Below are 12974 nucleotides of genomic sequence, written 5' to 3'. Positions count from 1 at the left end.
GCGACCGCGACGCGAGAACGCATGCGCGGGAGCAATCGATATATGAATGCGCGTTATTAGTTCATATGAATACATTCGATAATCTGCGCTTCTGATATCGAATTTTTAGTAAAAACGAGGGAAACGCGAAACACTGAACGCATGATTCATTTTCCGTTACGTTTCTGAATCATAAACTTCGATTAGACACGTTTGACAAGCGCGAAGATGCAGCTAAAGATGAAGTAGTTTGCATCCGAAAGACGAGATTTATTTCTTCTTCTTCAATATTACGATCTTAATTTTATTTTTCTTAGAGATACTACACTCACGAGAGACGCGCGTTGCGTTCCAAGTTGAGAATCCAAAAGTCCAGGAATGAATAACAATTATACAATTGCACATTTCAATTAATCCTTTATTTTTCATATTGGGTTACATTATATTTCAAATACATCCCACATATACAGCGTGCCTCGGAATTATCGCGCTTCCTTACAGAATCAACGCTCTCTTAACAGAAACTTCGATCTTGATTTTAACTGCACCTGTTAAACCAGTGCAGATATTTCTTCTTCTCAGAAGCGCATTAATTCAGGCACATTGTATGAATAGCAACCTTCGTGCAAATTATCCTCATGCTCACGACGTTGTCTCTCTCTCTCTCTAAGCCATCAAAGTGACGCCAGTCATGTGACAGTCATCGATGATCCCATGCGATACAGATGATGATCACGGTTCAGCTTGATTAGTAGAGCTCTGCCGTGATCAACCTACAGAAAGCAAATTAGCAAATCAGACGAGTGCCTGACATGCGATCGACAATCTGGCCTCATCATTTAGTTTAGACTAAACTTCTTATCTATTTATTTTTACGAGGTTTTGCAGTGCATTTGAAACTTGTTTGCTCAAATCATGTCTCTCTCGGGTGAATCAATTTTTGTATGCTTTATTATTCAATTACGTCCGTATCATTATTCAGTTACCTCCCTATTGCTCATTTATTTATCTCTCGGTTCTCTCTTTCGGATCAATCTAACGGCCTAACGAGTTCTCCTACGATCGTAGGATATAAAGCGGTACATACGACAATTTACGGGAACTCGTGAATTTTTTCCACCGCAAGGACGTTATTACTGCAAATTCGAAAAGCGTAAATCTACGAATCGTTCCCGCTCCTCTTCCTTTACTCACTGTTATCTGGTTCTTACGAGCTGAATGCTTTGAGCACATTAACGCCATGTAACTTCTTTTTTTTTATTTTTCTACAAGAGACATAAAAAGAAAGAAACGCAATTCTGTCGGTTCTGGAGTTTGTCTTGCAAGCAACTCGATAATGTATACCTATATGCGTTTGAAATTCTTTCAACGAGATCCGTAATGGATTATTATGTGCGTAATCGATAATTCTCTCTCTCTTACGATACTTTTGTTATTCTGTTAAGTCCACTTTACACTTGATAAATGTAGTCGAAGTATATATGTATACTATCAGTGAATTATTATAGATCATAAATTAATTCTTATAGATCAGTACACATACGTGTCCGCTTTCTCGAAACTGATAGAGCTTTTCACAAAGAATGGATAGATATTTATTTTGTATTTACTCACCTGAACTTTCGGGTTGAGGTCTACTCGAGCATTTTTGACTTTCATATTATAATTACTGTCTTTGTCTTTTTGTTTTGTTTTTGCTTTTGCAATACGCACACTTGGCGCATTACTCTTTCCTTGCCTGCATTCTCTTTCCCGCGTGCATTTTCTCATATAGCTCTCGTATAGTATGTCTTGCTAAGATTTATCGATCGACATACACACACACACAACAGTCGAGTTTTCAAAGTGCATCTTTATTCGATTTCAAAAGACACGCAATTAAGAAAGATGTGTATGCGCAAGAAACTTTATTCTATAATGAACGATTATTCGGAATAAATTGTTAAATCATACTTTACGTTACTGTTCACAGACTATATTCTTTTTCCTTTTTTTTGATAAAATATATTCTGTACTACACGTAACGGGCTAAGCCTGAAGCAATCATTTACGAAATATCAAGCACACTAATTTCTACTGTTGAGAAGCTTACACTTATTATTAAGATCTCTGTGCAATTAACGAAAATGAACGAAAATTCTACTGACTTTATTACTTATTGATCTTTTTCTGTTTTTCTGAGCGGGGGAGGATGGTCTTTAAATCTGTTCTTGCTGGAGGAACGATACTTTCTGTCTCTCTCCCTCTGACTTTCATTCATTGTTTCCTAAGTATCTCAGCTTGTTGCTACGCCTGTGAAATAAACTCAATTTTCGTCAAAAATCTTGTTATTATTAATGAGTACCTTTGCACACCTTCGAGTAGAACTCGTGTCGTATCCTAATTGTACTTACATCGTATCTATTAATTAGTAATACTTCATTAGCATTATACTAACTAACACATTATGACTAAATCTTCAGAGACTACGAGAAAGGAATATTGAGAGATCAGAGAATATATTAAATATTCGCTTCGCTGTCAATTACTTGTGTGCAATTGCCAGCCATAATTAAGAGACAAAATATGTCTTAGAATAGTACATCTCGAAATTTATATTTCTTAAGTCCTCATTAACATTCTCGATATTATCCGTTCTTTATATATAATGTGCGGATTTAATGATTGCTTAGATTATTTTCTTAATCTTTGTTTGTGCACTCTTGGACCACAATGTGAGTCGATTTTTCCTCGTAGAAAGTAGAGACAACAGACAATTATTATCTTGTTGATATTATTAGATGCGGCAATTAATTCGATGCTTTTTCGATAAAATTGAGTCTTAATTTATATATAAAATTATTTATAAAAAAATATAATGAACATGTCAATCTTCGAAATATTCATTATCATTTTCTAACATTTTTCTCATCTATCGGACAGCAGAAAGATATTTGAATTTAATGTTATGATAGAATAAAGGTGAAAGTACCGAACTATAGTTAGTGGCACAATAACATGTACGCAATCATTTCAACAGTTGGTACTTAGCAGACAATATTTTCGTGCAGCACAGTTACATCAAGTTAGAATGCTTTGAAAGCCAGGTCTCAGTTTCGTTAGTGCTTACACGACAGTCGCATGTAACAAGATGAGCGCTAACCGATTCGAGCCAGTGTTTCCTGTTCGCGCCCAAAAGGTCCCAAATTATCGCTCGCAGCCACTGACTAAGAGATTATTAATTAAAAAATGGTATTGGCATCAGCCTGAGAATAATTAAACATTGTTTGACATTCGCTTAACGTCGTTTGGTATTCTAGAAAAAACAGCATGCACGCTCTTGTGTCACCGACTGTAATTGCCGCACTTAATAGCCAATTGATTCTGAACTGCAAGACTCTCAAGGAAAGATCGATTCCAAACTGGTCGAAGAAGTTATGCACAAAAGGTGGACCGCTGGACGGATCCGGATACGAATCTAGTCTACTAGGATTTCATAGAAAGGCTCATACCTACTGCATCGCTACACTATACCGAGGCGATCTGCTGCCTCATTAATCGCCTAATCGCCCATTCATTCATTTCGATTAGCCTGTCTTCCTAGGGCAGTTGCTGGTTTTCACATATCGTCCGCATTACTGCGTGCTTTCTCGGTGCTTCGGAGGTGTGAGGTGGCAATAACAACAAAGTCCTCGATACTTTCGAGTTTTTTTTCTCTCTTATCAGAATTTCTTTCATTTCGATCGTTGCGATCGCTTACAATATGATAGGGACATGATAACACGATTCACGTACGCTAGGTATGTATATAGAGCATAAAGCTAATCATAAAAGACGTATATCGTATATAACAAACGCAATATATAAATTATTCAAGCGAATTTCGTTAATTTCTATAAAATAATATACGGTAGAGTAGGAAGAGAGAGTTACATGTCAAATTATCAATTATCCTATTGTCTCCTGCTGGCCGGCACAATCTTCCGCCAGGGAACAGAAGTGCCTACCATCTTTTTCTTGCCAATCGTCAACAAAAATCGAACAAGCAGGTTTCAACCTCGTTCAACCGTATATACGCTTACGATTGGCGATTGATATCTCTAGTAAGCTAACTACTAGTAGTCATTAACTACTCATTCACACTTGACTAAACTACACAAGATTACGCAACAGTAAATGATTAAAAAAAAAAAGAAAAAGATAGATCGTCTCAGCAGCCACGATTTACAAAATAGGTGATTTCAATAAACTCTCACGTCGAGAATAAGATTGTTCTTCATCGACTTTAACTGATTAATTAATTAAGCGAGATAAAAAAAAGAATTAATCGAGAGAAAGAAAGAACTCCGTGCGATTCGTCTACAGAGTGTGCAACGAAGGAGGCAGACATTAATCAGTGTTTTGACCTCTCTTTTATTTTCGGGGATGAAGCATACACACACGCACAGTTCTACATCGTGCGTGCACTCTCGCGAGATTTCCTTTTCTTTTTCCAGTGGATTTATTTATAATCTCTATTTACAAAACAGAACGTCGACTTTACATACAACACAGTGTCGCCTCGGTCGTCATCGCTCTCATTGCTATGTGTGTCGCGTATGTAATTATCATGTAATTGTTATATGTTATAATATGTTAAAAATTATACTACGGATTGTAGAGAGAACGGTCGGGGATGCTTACACCCCCCGAGACAGTGGCTAAGCTTAATCCTAGATCGTCGAGCAAGCGACGTAGTAGTGAAACAACGTGTACGTATTGTGGATGTGTGGGCATGTCTGAGTGTGTGATATCGCTAAGTCAAGTATAAAATCTGTTTTTCCTACAACGAGTGACGGATCAATCGGGTTTGTTTCATGCGCGCGTGGGAAAAAAGACAGCACGAACGGGAATGGAAAATCTTGAAAGCAGAGTACTGGAAGCTGCGCGGAAAGGCGTGTCCAGAAAAGGGTGAAATTTGCCATTAGAAAATCTTGAAAGCTTCATGGGATCATCAAATAAGCTCCCTTGATATGATCCCTTAAAATATCTATCTCTTTTATACATATATGACATATCATATATGTTTACACATATATTTTCTGAACAATTTTAAAAATATTTTTGGAATTTTATTAATTCTTTAATTTTTTATTATAATCGAACTTTATTACTTTTATGAATTTATTAATTAACAAATATATCTAAAAAAATATCTGATCGGTATTTTTTAGACATTGAGTTTAAATTTTATCACAATATATTATATTATATTGTGTACAATATAACATTTTCATATATTAATATGTATATATTAGTACATGTGTATATATATATATATACTAATATGTATAAATTAGTATATACTAATTCACTATTGAAATGTAGTAATTAGTATGTATTAAAATGTACAATAAATTAGTATTAAGTATATATTAAGTATAATCTCTAAAAATGGAAAAACAATAATAATAAATTAATCAGTTACAACAAATAAAATTTTGAAATTGTTAGAATGCAATATATAAAGATATATTGCATTAATGTCGATTTCCACCCTTTTCATGACACTCTCGATGTATGATCGATAGGTTTAATCAGCCTTTCCGCGAGAAACGAAACTAATTGTATGTTCTCAACTGTGTTGTACAATGGCTGCGGTCTCTTTACGGTCTCTCCAAAGAGGAAGAGACTCACTGTCGGTCTCAGTAGGAATATGTATTATCTTGCTTTTAGATTCCTCGATTGTCATCATATACTTCTTCCACTGTCGGCTCAGATTTGCCTCCCGCGAAAAGAGAGAAGCAGCACTTTTTCTCCCTGTAAGTCTCTCTTGCACATCTATCGGGAGGAGAAATTTTCGCAAGAAATTGTGTACTCAGTGCTCTCTCTCTCTTTCCTTCCTCGTTCTGTTTTTCTTATTCTCTTATCTGTTTTTCTTTCTTTCTCTATTGTTCTGCCTTTTTTCTCTCTTTCTCTCTGTGCTCATTGCGTTTAGGAAAAATGTCATCTACTTAAATACAAAATTATGAGCTGAGTCAATTATTTTTTATTATAGTGTCGAATTATAGTGTCGGATATCTTTAATAACGTCGTTGAGACTGGACGTTTTGGTAACCAGCACTGCCACCTGCAAACAACCATATCTCCTCCGTTCGATTACTCGGGAAATGAAATTCGTGAGAGCGTGTTCCTGATTCTCTACATATTATACGCAAAACTACAATACAGGAACTAGGACCTGTCTATCGCTACCTATATATTCACCACACATTGCCTGCCTGCCTACTATTTCGACTCGTTGTATCATTTATGTACGCGCGCGGGATACACACACCATGTACATGCCTTCCGCTGAATTTGAATTATCGATAGACTGGACAAAACGGGATTTCTCTCCGATGAATTATGTAAACGCTCTCGTGATATGCAAACACTTGTTTTAACGCACTGTCGATCGTCTCGTGATAACTCGCAAAAGTTTTCTCTTTGCTGTCACTTCTATGAGACTGTAACCGTCAGTTTGGTACTCTGATATACTTCGTGATACTACGGATGTAACGGAATGTAACAAATACTGCGACTACTTGCCGTGAGATCGCGTTTCTTGTAATGACACATGCGTTGATTCCTAAGTTTAACTGTGTTAACTTAAATTAAAACTCGTCTCTCTGGCGCATCTCCGCCTGCTACCATGTACTTATAATTATAGTTCTGTTTTGTTTCGTTCGGCTGTTCAAGGATTAACTACTAAGCGTTCTCTGATCTCGGGATCTGGAAGTTCGCAATTGGGAATCCGCAAATTCACTCGGGATCTCGATCGATCCCATCGACTACCTGCATCTCCTAATCTCCAGACGTATCGAAATTTTGCGGATTCTTAATTTCATCTTAAAATCTCACGAGCCTCAACGTATGACGCTTTATCCCTATCTCTTTTCCTATCAAGATGTATGCAAAAGTATAAATCTTATCTTATTTGGATTAGCTTTAACGTGCTTATATCAATGTACGCTATCTTTGATGTCATTTTTTGTATTCCTTCATCCCTTCGACGTGAGTTCGTGATTCTACAACACGCTTTTTTTTCTATCTCTTCGCGATCAAATCTAAATCTTTTCTCCTGCCTTTGTTCTTCCGTTCGTTAGTAGACGAGTTGTGTCGCGAGTTCTCGTTAGCTCGTATCTCTGGAACAAGGTAATTGCTACCGCTTGTAAATCGGATTGTAACGTTGAATGATATAGACGTATCAGAGATACGTTTCAAGTATTGTTTTAAAAATCGTGAGAGAAAATTCAGTTTATCGAATTGTTCAATTTCGCTTAAATATCATTTTCAAGAGACTCGAATTTTCGATCTTGACCTTGTTCCACAGATAGGACAGGAGTCACTTAGAATCCGAGTGATGCAAATTCATGCACGACCTTGAATTTTGCAGTATGTGAAAGATGATAAATGAATCTTACTTGCTGACAACAGAAATAGTAATCTCATGCAAATTGTCTTATCATGGACGCATTGTTATCCAAATGATATTACTTACTCATGTTTGAGAATGACTTACGATGACTTAAATAAGAATTGAAAGGAAAATGTAACATTTGCATTGACTAGATTCAAAGTGACTCTCCTGATCGATATCGTCGCGACACAAGAGTTTTGTTTAGACGGATCAATGAATTTTTCTATATTGCGTGTTGTACTTACCATAATCTTGTTTCCCGTAAAGGCCATCTTGATTCGGATACTCTACAATGATAAGAAAAGTGTAATTTTAGACAGTATTTTGCGATGGAGCGTATCGAAAATATAAATACGAATGACTCAGACGAGAAATATCTGTAAAGAAGGAGTTGCACGAAATTCAAGACAACTTGAACACGAGCTGTCGATTGTAGCAACCGTGGCGAAGCATAGGATCTTCATAGAGAAGTAACAGTGATTAATTAACCGAAATTAATTAATGTTAATCGTTTAACATTGAGACATTCGAGAAAACACATTCAGACATAGCGAGTGCAATAAATTCTTCCGTTATGTAAACTTAAAAGATGGCCTAAAAATATATATGTAATAATATATTGAATTTTATAAAAAGTATGAAATAAAGCATTTGACATTTAGCAAGGAGTGTAAGAAGTAGATTGCGCGTATGATGAGTGATAATAATCATCTTCTACATGCATATATTCTGCGTTCTTCGGATGAAGTTTCGCATCTCGCGGACACCTGGTAATGTTTCTGCAGTGAGAAAATGGCAGGAGGCAGTGCTGCGGTGCTGGTGTCCCGGTAAAAGGATATCTGACTTTTACGTGGTTTTCTGCTTGGAAGTTCGTGAAACTCCACGCAGGACACTTTTACGGGCCCGCGGAAGAGACACGGCGTGTCCGAGGAAGCTCAACATCTCCCGGAATATCCGAAAACCTTCTTCCTTCGCTCTCCGAATCGCAATCTCAATCAGATCGTTTCTCGTCTGAATCAGATCATGCCTTGACACGCAAACGGAGAACGTGTTTACGCGAATATTAGCCCGGAAAACGAGAACATCTCGAAGAGAAACGATCTTCAAGAACTCGCTTATCGTCGCGCAACGAGATATCGACTTGTTCGCCAAAAAGAGAGCGTTAATCATTAGCGATTTCCGCAACATCCAAAGCGTTTCTCGGAAAACTTGTTTTTGCGAGGAATATCATAAATTATTAGAAATGCTCCGATTGCTTCATCAGTTTTTGTAACGGATATTTGATTTGATTAGTAATTAACGCTTGTAGCTTAGTATTATTTGTGATATTATGTTTATACTTAATTCACGAGATATGTGCCAGACGCAAACTAATTTCTTTGTTTTTTTTTTTTGTTTAATTAATCATCACCGATCATTCAAGCATTATCGCAAATTTACGAACACGAATTAGCGACCAAGCAAGACGCGAACACGATCAATGTTCCGTTCCGACGGTAACTGAGTCCTTAAAGATCGCTCCAACTGCTGCAGCGAGAAAGTCTATGAACTGTATACACAATGAGGCAGCGGTATGGTGGCAGCGGACGAGATAACTAACCGTAAGATTGCGTCGAGTAACCACACCGGTTGGCATTAGATCGGTCATCATATGGGTTAGCAGGGGGGTAACCACCACCCCCGCCCCCCGGTCCCGCAGCTGGCACTGCCTCCTGGTAATCGGCTAGACATGCATCACGTAACAATTAATAAACTAGCTGTATGTTCCCTCAGCTCAGCGTGTTCTCGATATCACGTTGATCCGGTCAACTCGAGTACTCGGATACTCGACTGATCTGACCTGACCATTGAACTTTCTAAACTGCACTGGTGCGCCGCGAGAATTTAATATCGAATTTATTCTCTATTGACGATGTAAGTCCTGTTATGAGAGTACCCGAGTACCCGAAAGAGGACAGAGGAGAGAAAGGATACCGTAACAATCGTTATGGTATCGATGTTTTCTTCGCGGGCTATGGTGTGGGAGATGAAGGCGCGAGAAAGTGAGAGAACAACGATGTACGGCGTGTCGTGTCGCATCATCGTCACTCTCTTTTTCTACATTGCTGATGACTTACCCGGCGGAGCTTTTCCGTAACTGTAGGGATCGTTAGTGTTAAACCCTCCACTTGAGATCGATGACCCGCCGTATCTGTTATCTGGTGCGGACGGTGGGTAGCCCTGAAATCGGCAGAGGAAAAAATAATGAAACTTCTATTAACTTGATGAAATTTCAGGATTAATAAAAAATATAGTTTAACAGAATTTAAGTGAGATAACTCTTTGCTGCACAGCTTCTTGTGTTTCTTAACTTGTGAAGCTCTCTTTCAATAGAGAAATAAGTTGCTTACCGTCGATTGAGCATAATCCGGAGGTTGTTGATAGCTCTCATATTGATACGACTGCCCCGAATAAGACTGCTGGGAGCCGTAGCCACCACCACCACCATATCCTACTGATTGTTGTGGCGGTTGTTGCTGACCACCATAAGAATTATTTGAGCCACCTCCGTAGCCGCTTTGACTATAACATTAGTCACACAGTAAGATACATAATCAATTTTGTCAAAAAGATTTTACAATTTTTCATCACGAAATGATGGAAAATTCCTTGAAAGTTCCATGAAAATTTCTCACCTGGGTGGCTGAGTAGCATAGCCATTGGTGGGTTGCGAAGATGGCTGATCGAAGCGTGGCCTCTTGGAAGGTCCAGAGTTTGGCGGGCCACCTCCTCGTTTCGTCGGGCCGCCCCGTCCACCTCCGATACCTCGTCCGCCTCTGTCGCTGAAGCCTCCACGACTTGGGCCACCTCTGCCTGACCCACCTCTGTAACGATAAAATAAAGTTTAATAGAATCATCGTAAATTAATTACACTTTCAATTACTTAATATGATTACTGATTTACCTGGAGCCTCGGCCACCGCGGTCCATGCCACCACGGCCGCGGAAACTGCTGTTACCCCCGCGATTATCAATTCTGCCATAATCTCCTCTGCCTCTGCTACGGAAGCTGTTACTGCCGCCGCCTCTGCCACTTCCGCCTCGTGGAGGGCCACCCATTCCTAGGGGCGGCGGTCCACCTCCGGGTCCACTGGACATTCCCGGCTCTGGTGGTCCACTACAAGTGATAAGACGATTCATAACCATCTCTAATTGTAAGAATAATTGCTAGAGAAATTAGTGGAAGCAACTTTCTTTTATAGCAAATTTATTTTGAGATTATTGCACCTTGTGATAATTATTTATAAATATGATAATAAATATGATAAAGATACTTACCCCGGCGGAAAATGCCCACCTCGTCCACCTCTAGGAGGGCCACCTCTGCCTCTCATTCCTGGGGGACCACCTCGCATACCACCACCAGGTCCACTACCTCGTCCACGCATCATGCCACCACCACCTCGTGGTGGACCATTTCTTTGTCGCAAAAAGAAGAAAATTTTATTGTTTTCTTATAAGAATAAATTACATAGAAGTAACTGAAGCAACAGTTTTGAAACGAGGTTTGAAAAAACAATATTTGTTTTATTTATAAAAACTTTATAGAGCCTTATAAAAATTTATAAATATATTATTAAATATTTTTAAAAATATTTATTTGAATATATACGTATATTGTATATATAAAACAAATATTTTTTAAAACTTAATACATGTTTCTTCTCGAGAATTATTTCAGAAAGCTTCTTACCTGCCTCTATCTCCAAAACCTCCGCGCCCTCTCATGAGTCCGCCAGGACCTCCTCCGCGCCCTCGGTATCCGCCTCGGCCTCCAGGTGTTCCATCCATTTTTAATTTCAATTTGAAAATTCCTGTAAGAATTTCCACGTGACGTACACATAAACGACATAGCAAGTATGCAACTAGTCATCAACTCAGAAGACTCAGGTTCATAAACCAGATTTCAAAACTTAGCAGACAGTTTTATATGTATGCTTTCTGTCAAAAATTCAAGCTCATTCAGGCTAGAAAATGAGTGCCTAACTTTCATCAGTCAGGGTAATAGATCAAACGGTCCGAGCATAATACTGACCATTATAATATTTACTACCTGGAAGTACCATAAGATTATGGATCAGGTATCTGCTTGTGACCAACTTTTTTTTAAGCTTGAAATCTGACAAAAATATTCTTTTTAGCAAGTGCATTGAACAGTACATTCTTTTTATATCAGTTGGACTATCCATAAGAGGTTTATCCCTGCTCATAAACTGATGAATGCAGACTTTTATCATAAGATCCTAAAAATGACTGAGGCAGAGCACATGGAGAAGATATCCAGTGGTGCGTGAAGAATTGAGTCTTTTGTCATAACAAACTGACCATGGCTGCGTTTCGTTATTCTGCCAGTACTGAAAATCTATAGTTCACGTGACATAAACTATAGATTTTCAGTACTGGCAGTGAATAACGGAATAGCTATTGCCTCGTGACAACACATGGTTTTAAAGGAGCAGCTGTTTTCGGTAAAATAATAATGTCCCTTGCTAAGCTTATTGATTTTTCAAGATCTCTTCTTCAAGATAAAAATCATAAGCAATGCTCAATACATTTATATTACATTACAATACACAAGAACTTCATAAGAATGCATTTTATTTGTGGCACAAGTACTAAGATCAGCATGTGCACTCTCAAGGGGACTATTTAAAAAATAATGGTAATGAAAATAAGATCCAATTATGCTGTACTTTTATTTAACAGTGAATTTGATAATGAATAAACTCTTTTTCTTTTCTTTTGGATACTTTGTACAATTCATAAATTCAGAAATCTACAAGACGAATTGTCTGACAAAATTGTCTGTGAGGCTCATTGAATTTTTACTCGATCAGCAAAACACAGAAAAATCTCTCATTATTCTGTTACAAAAGATCGCTTCGATCAATTATTAGTTCTTCCAAAGTTACAGTCAATTCGAATTCGGGAATTATGCAACGATACGACGCAAACCCGTAGTACATAAAGACCTGGGTCTTTATTCAAGCACAACAGAATTTGAGAGAATCACGGCGAGTCGGGATCGCCGTAGCGACGCTATCCGCGAAACTCTATAAAAAGGATCTTCCAAGGAACAAATCTCAGTGGAAAAGAATAGATTCACGTTAATGGTCGTCAATCGATACGCATGATAATAGTGAAAATTAATATTTACTTACTGAAAGCGGCCAAGTAAACATGCAATTCATCAATAAAAGATGCACTCACTTTAAAGAAACCCAATCAAAGAAAATGGACGCTGAGCACTACGGCGGATTCACGAAATGAAATCGACATCGACCTATAGATAGCACAACTAGCAAACGACTACGCGAGTCAAGTTGGTGTTATTCGCTTCCCCACTAGTCCTGTTCAATTTAGTGAGTTCATAAAAGAACTTACTAGGCACTGACCAATGAGAGCGTAGAATTTTTAGTAACTGCGATGCAAACAACAGTGAGCAGCTTTAGGAAGTTTGAACATGCATTTCGGAAATTGGGGAGGAAAGAAGAGCTACGGAAGTAGGAAATAAGTGCAACTTTGAACTATTCGG

General features: G+C 38.1%; 1 protein-coding gene across 5 annotated transcripts; it reads right to left on the bottom strand.

Moving 5' to 3' along the window:
* Window positions 1–376: 376 nt before the first annotated feature.
* Window positions 377–12765, bottom strand: LOC105287920 (glycine-rich cell wall structural protein 1.8). Of its 5 annotated transcripts, none has more exons than XM_011353813.3 (10): window positions 12601–12709; window positions 11133–11253; window positions 10718–10858; window positions 10344–10556; window positions 10075–10263; window positions 9790–9961; window positions 9517–9619; window positions 9000–9122; window positions 7645–7686; window positions 377–752 (listed from the first exon to the last, which is right to left on the bottom strand). In XM_011353813.3, exons 2-10 carry the CDS (start codon window positions 11228–11230, stop codon window positions 748–750), a joined length of 1086 nt encoding a protein of 361 aa, XP_011352115.1. In that variant the 5' UTR covers window positions 11231–11253; window positions 12601–12709; the 3' UTR covers window positions 377–747. The 5 variants fall into 5 exon arrangements, with proteins under 5 accessions (XP_011352115.1, XP_011352135.1, XP_026827159.1 ...); XM_026971358.1 differs by having other exon boundaries at window positions 380–6067; window positions 12650–12765; XM_011353797.3 differs by having other exon boundaries at window positions 380–6067.
* Window positions 12766–12974: the final 209 nt, after the last annotated feature.

Source organism: Ooceraea biroi, chromosome 7 (assembly GCF_003672135.1).
Source record: "Ooceraea biroi isolate clonal line C1 chromosome 7, Obir_v5.4, whole genome shotgun sequence".
In the NCBI taxonomy this organism is placed as follows: Eukaryota; Metazoa; Arthropoda; class Insecta; order Hymenoptera; family Formicidae; genus Ooceraea; species Ooceraea biroi.
This window is presented reverse-complemented; position numbering and strand designations above follow the sequence as displayed.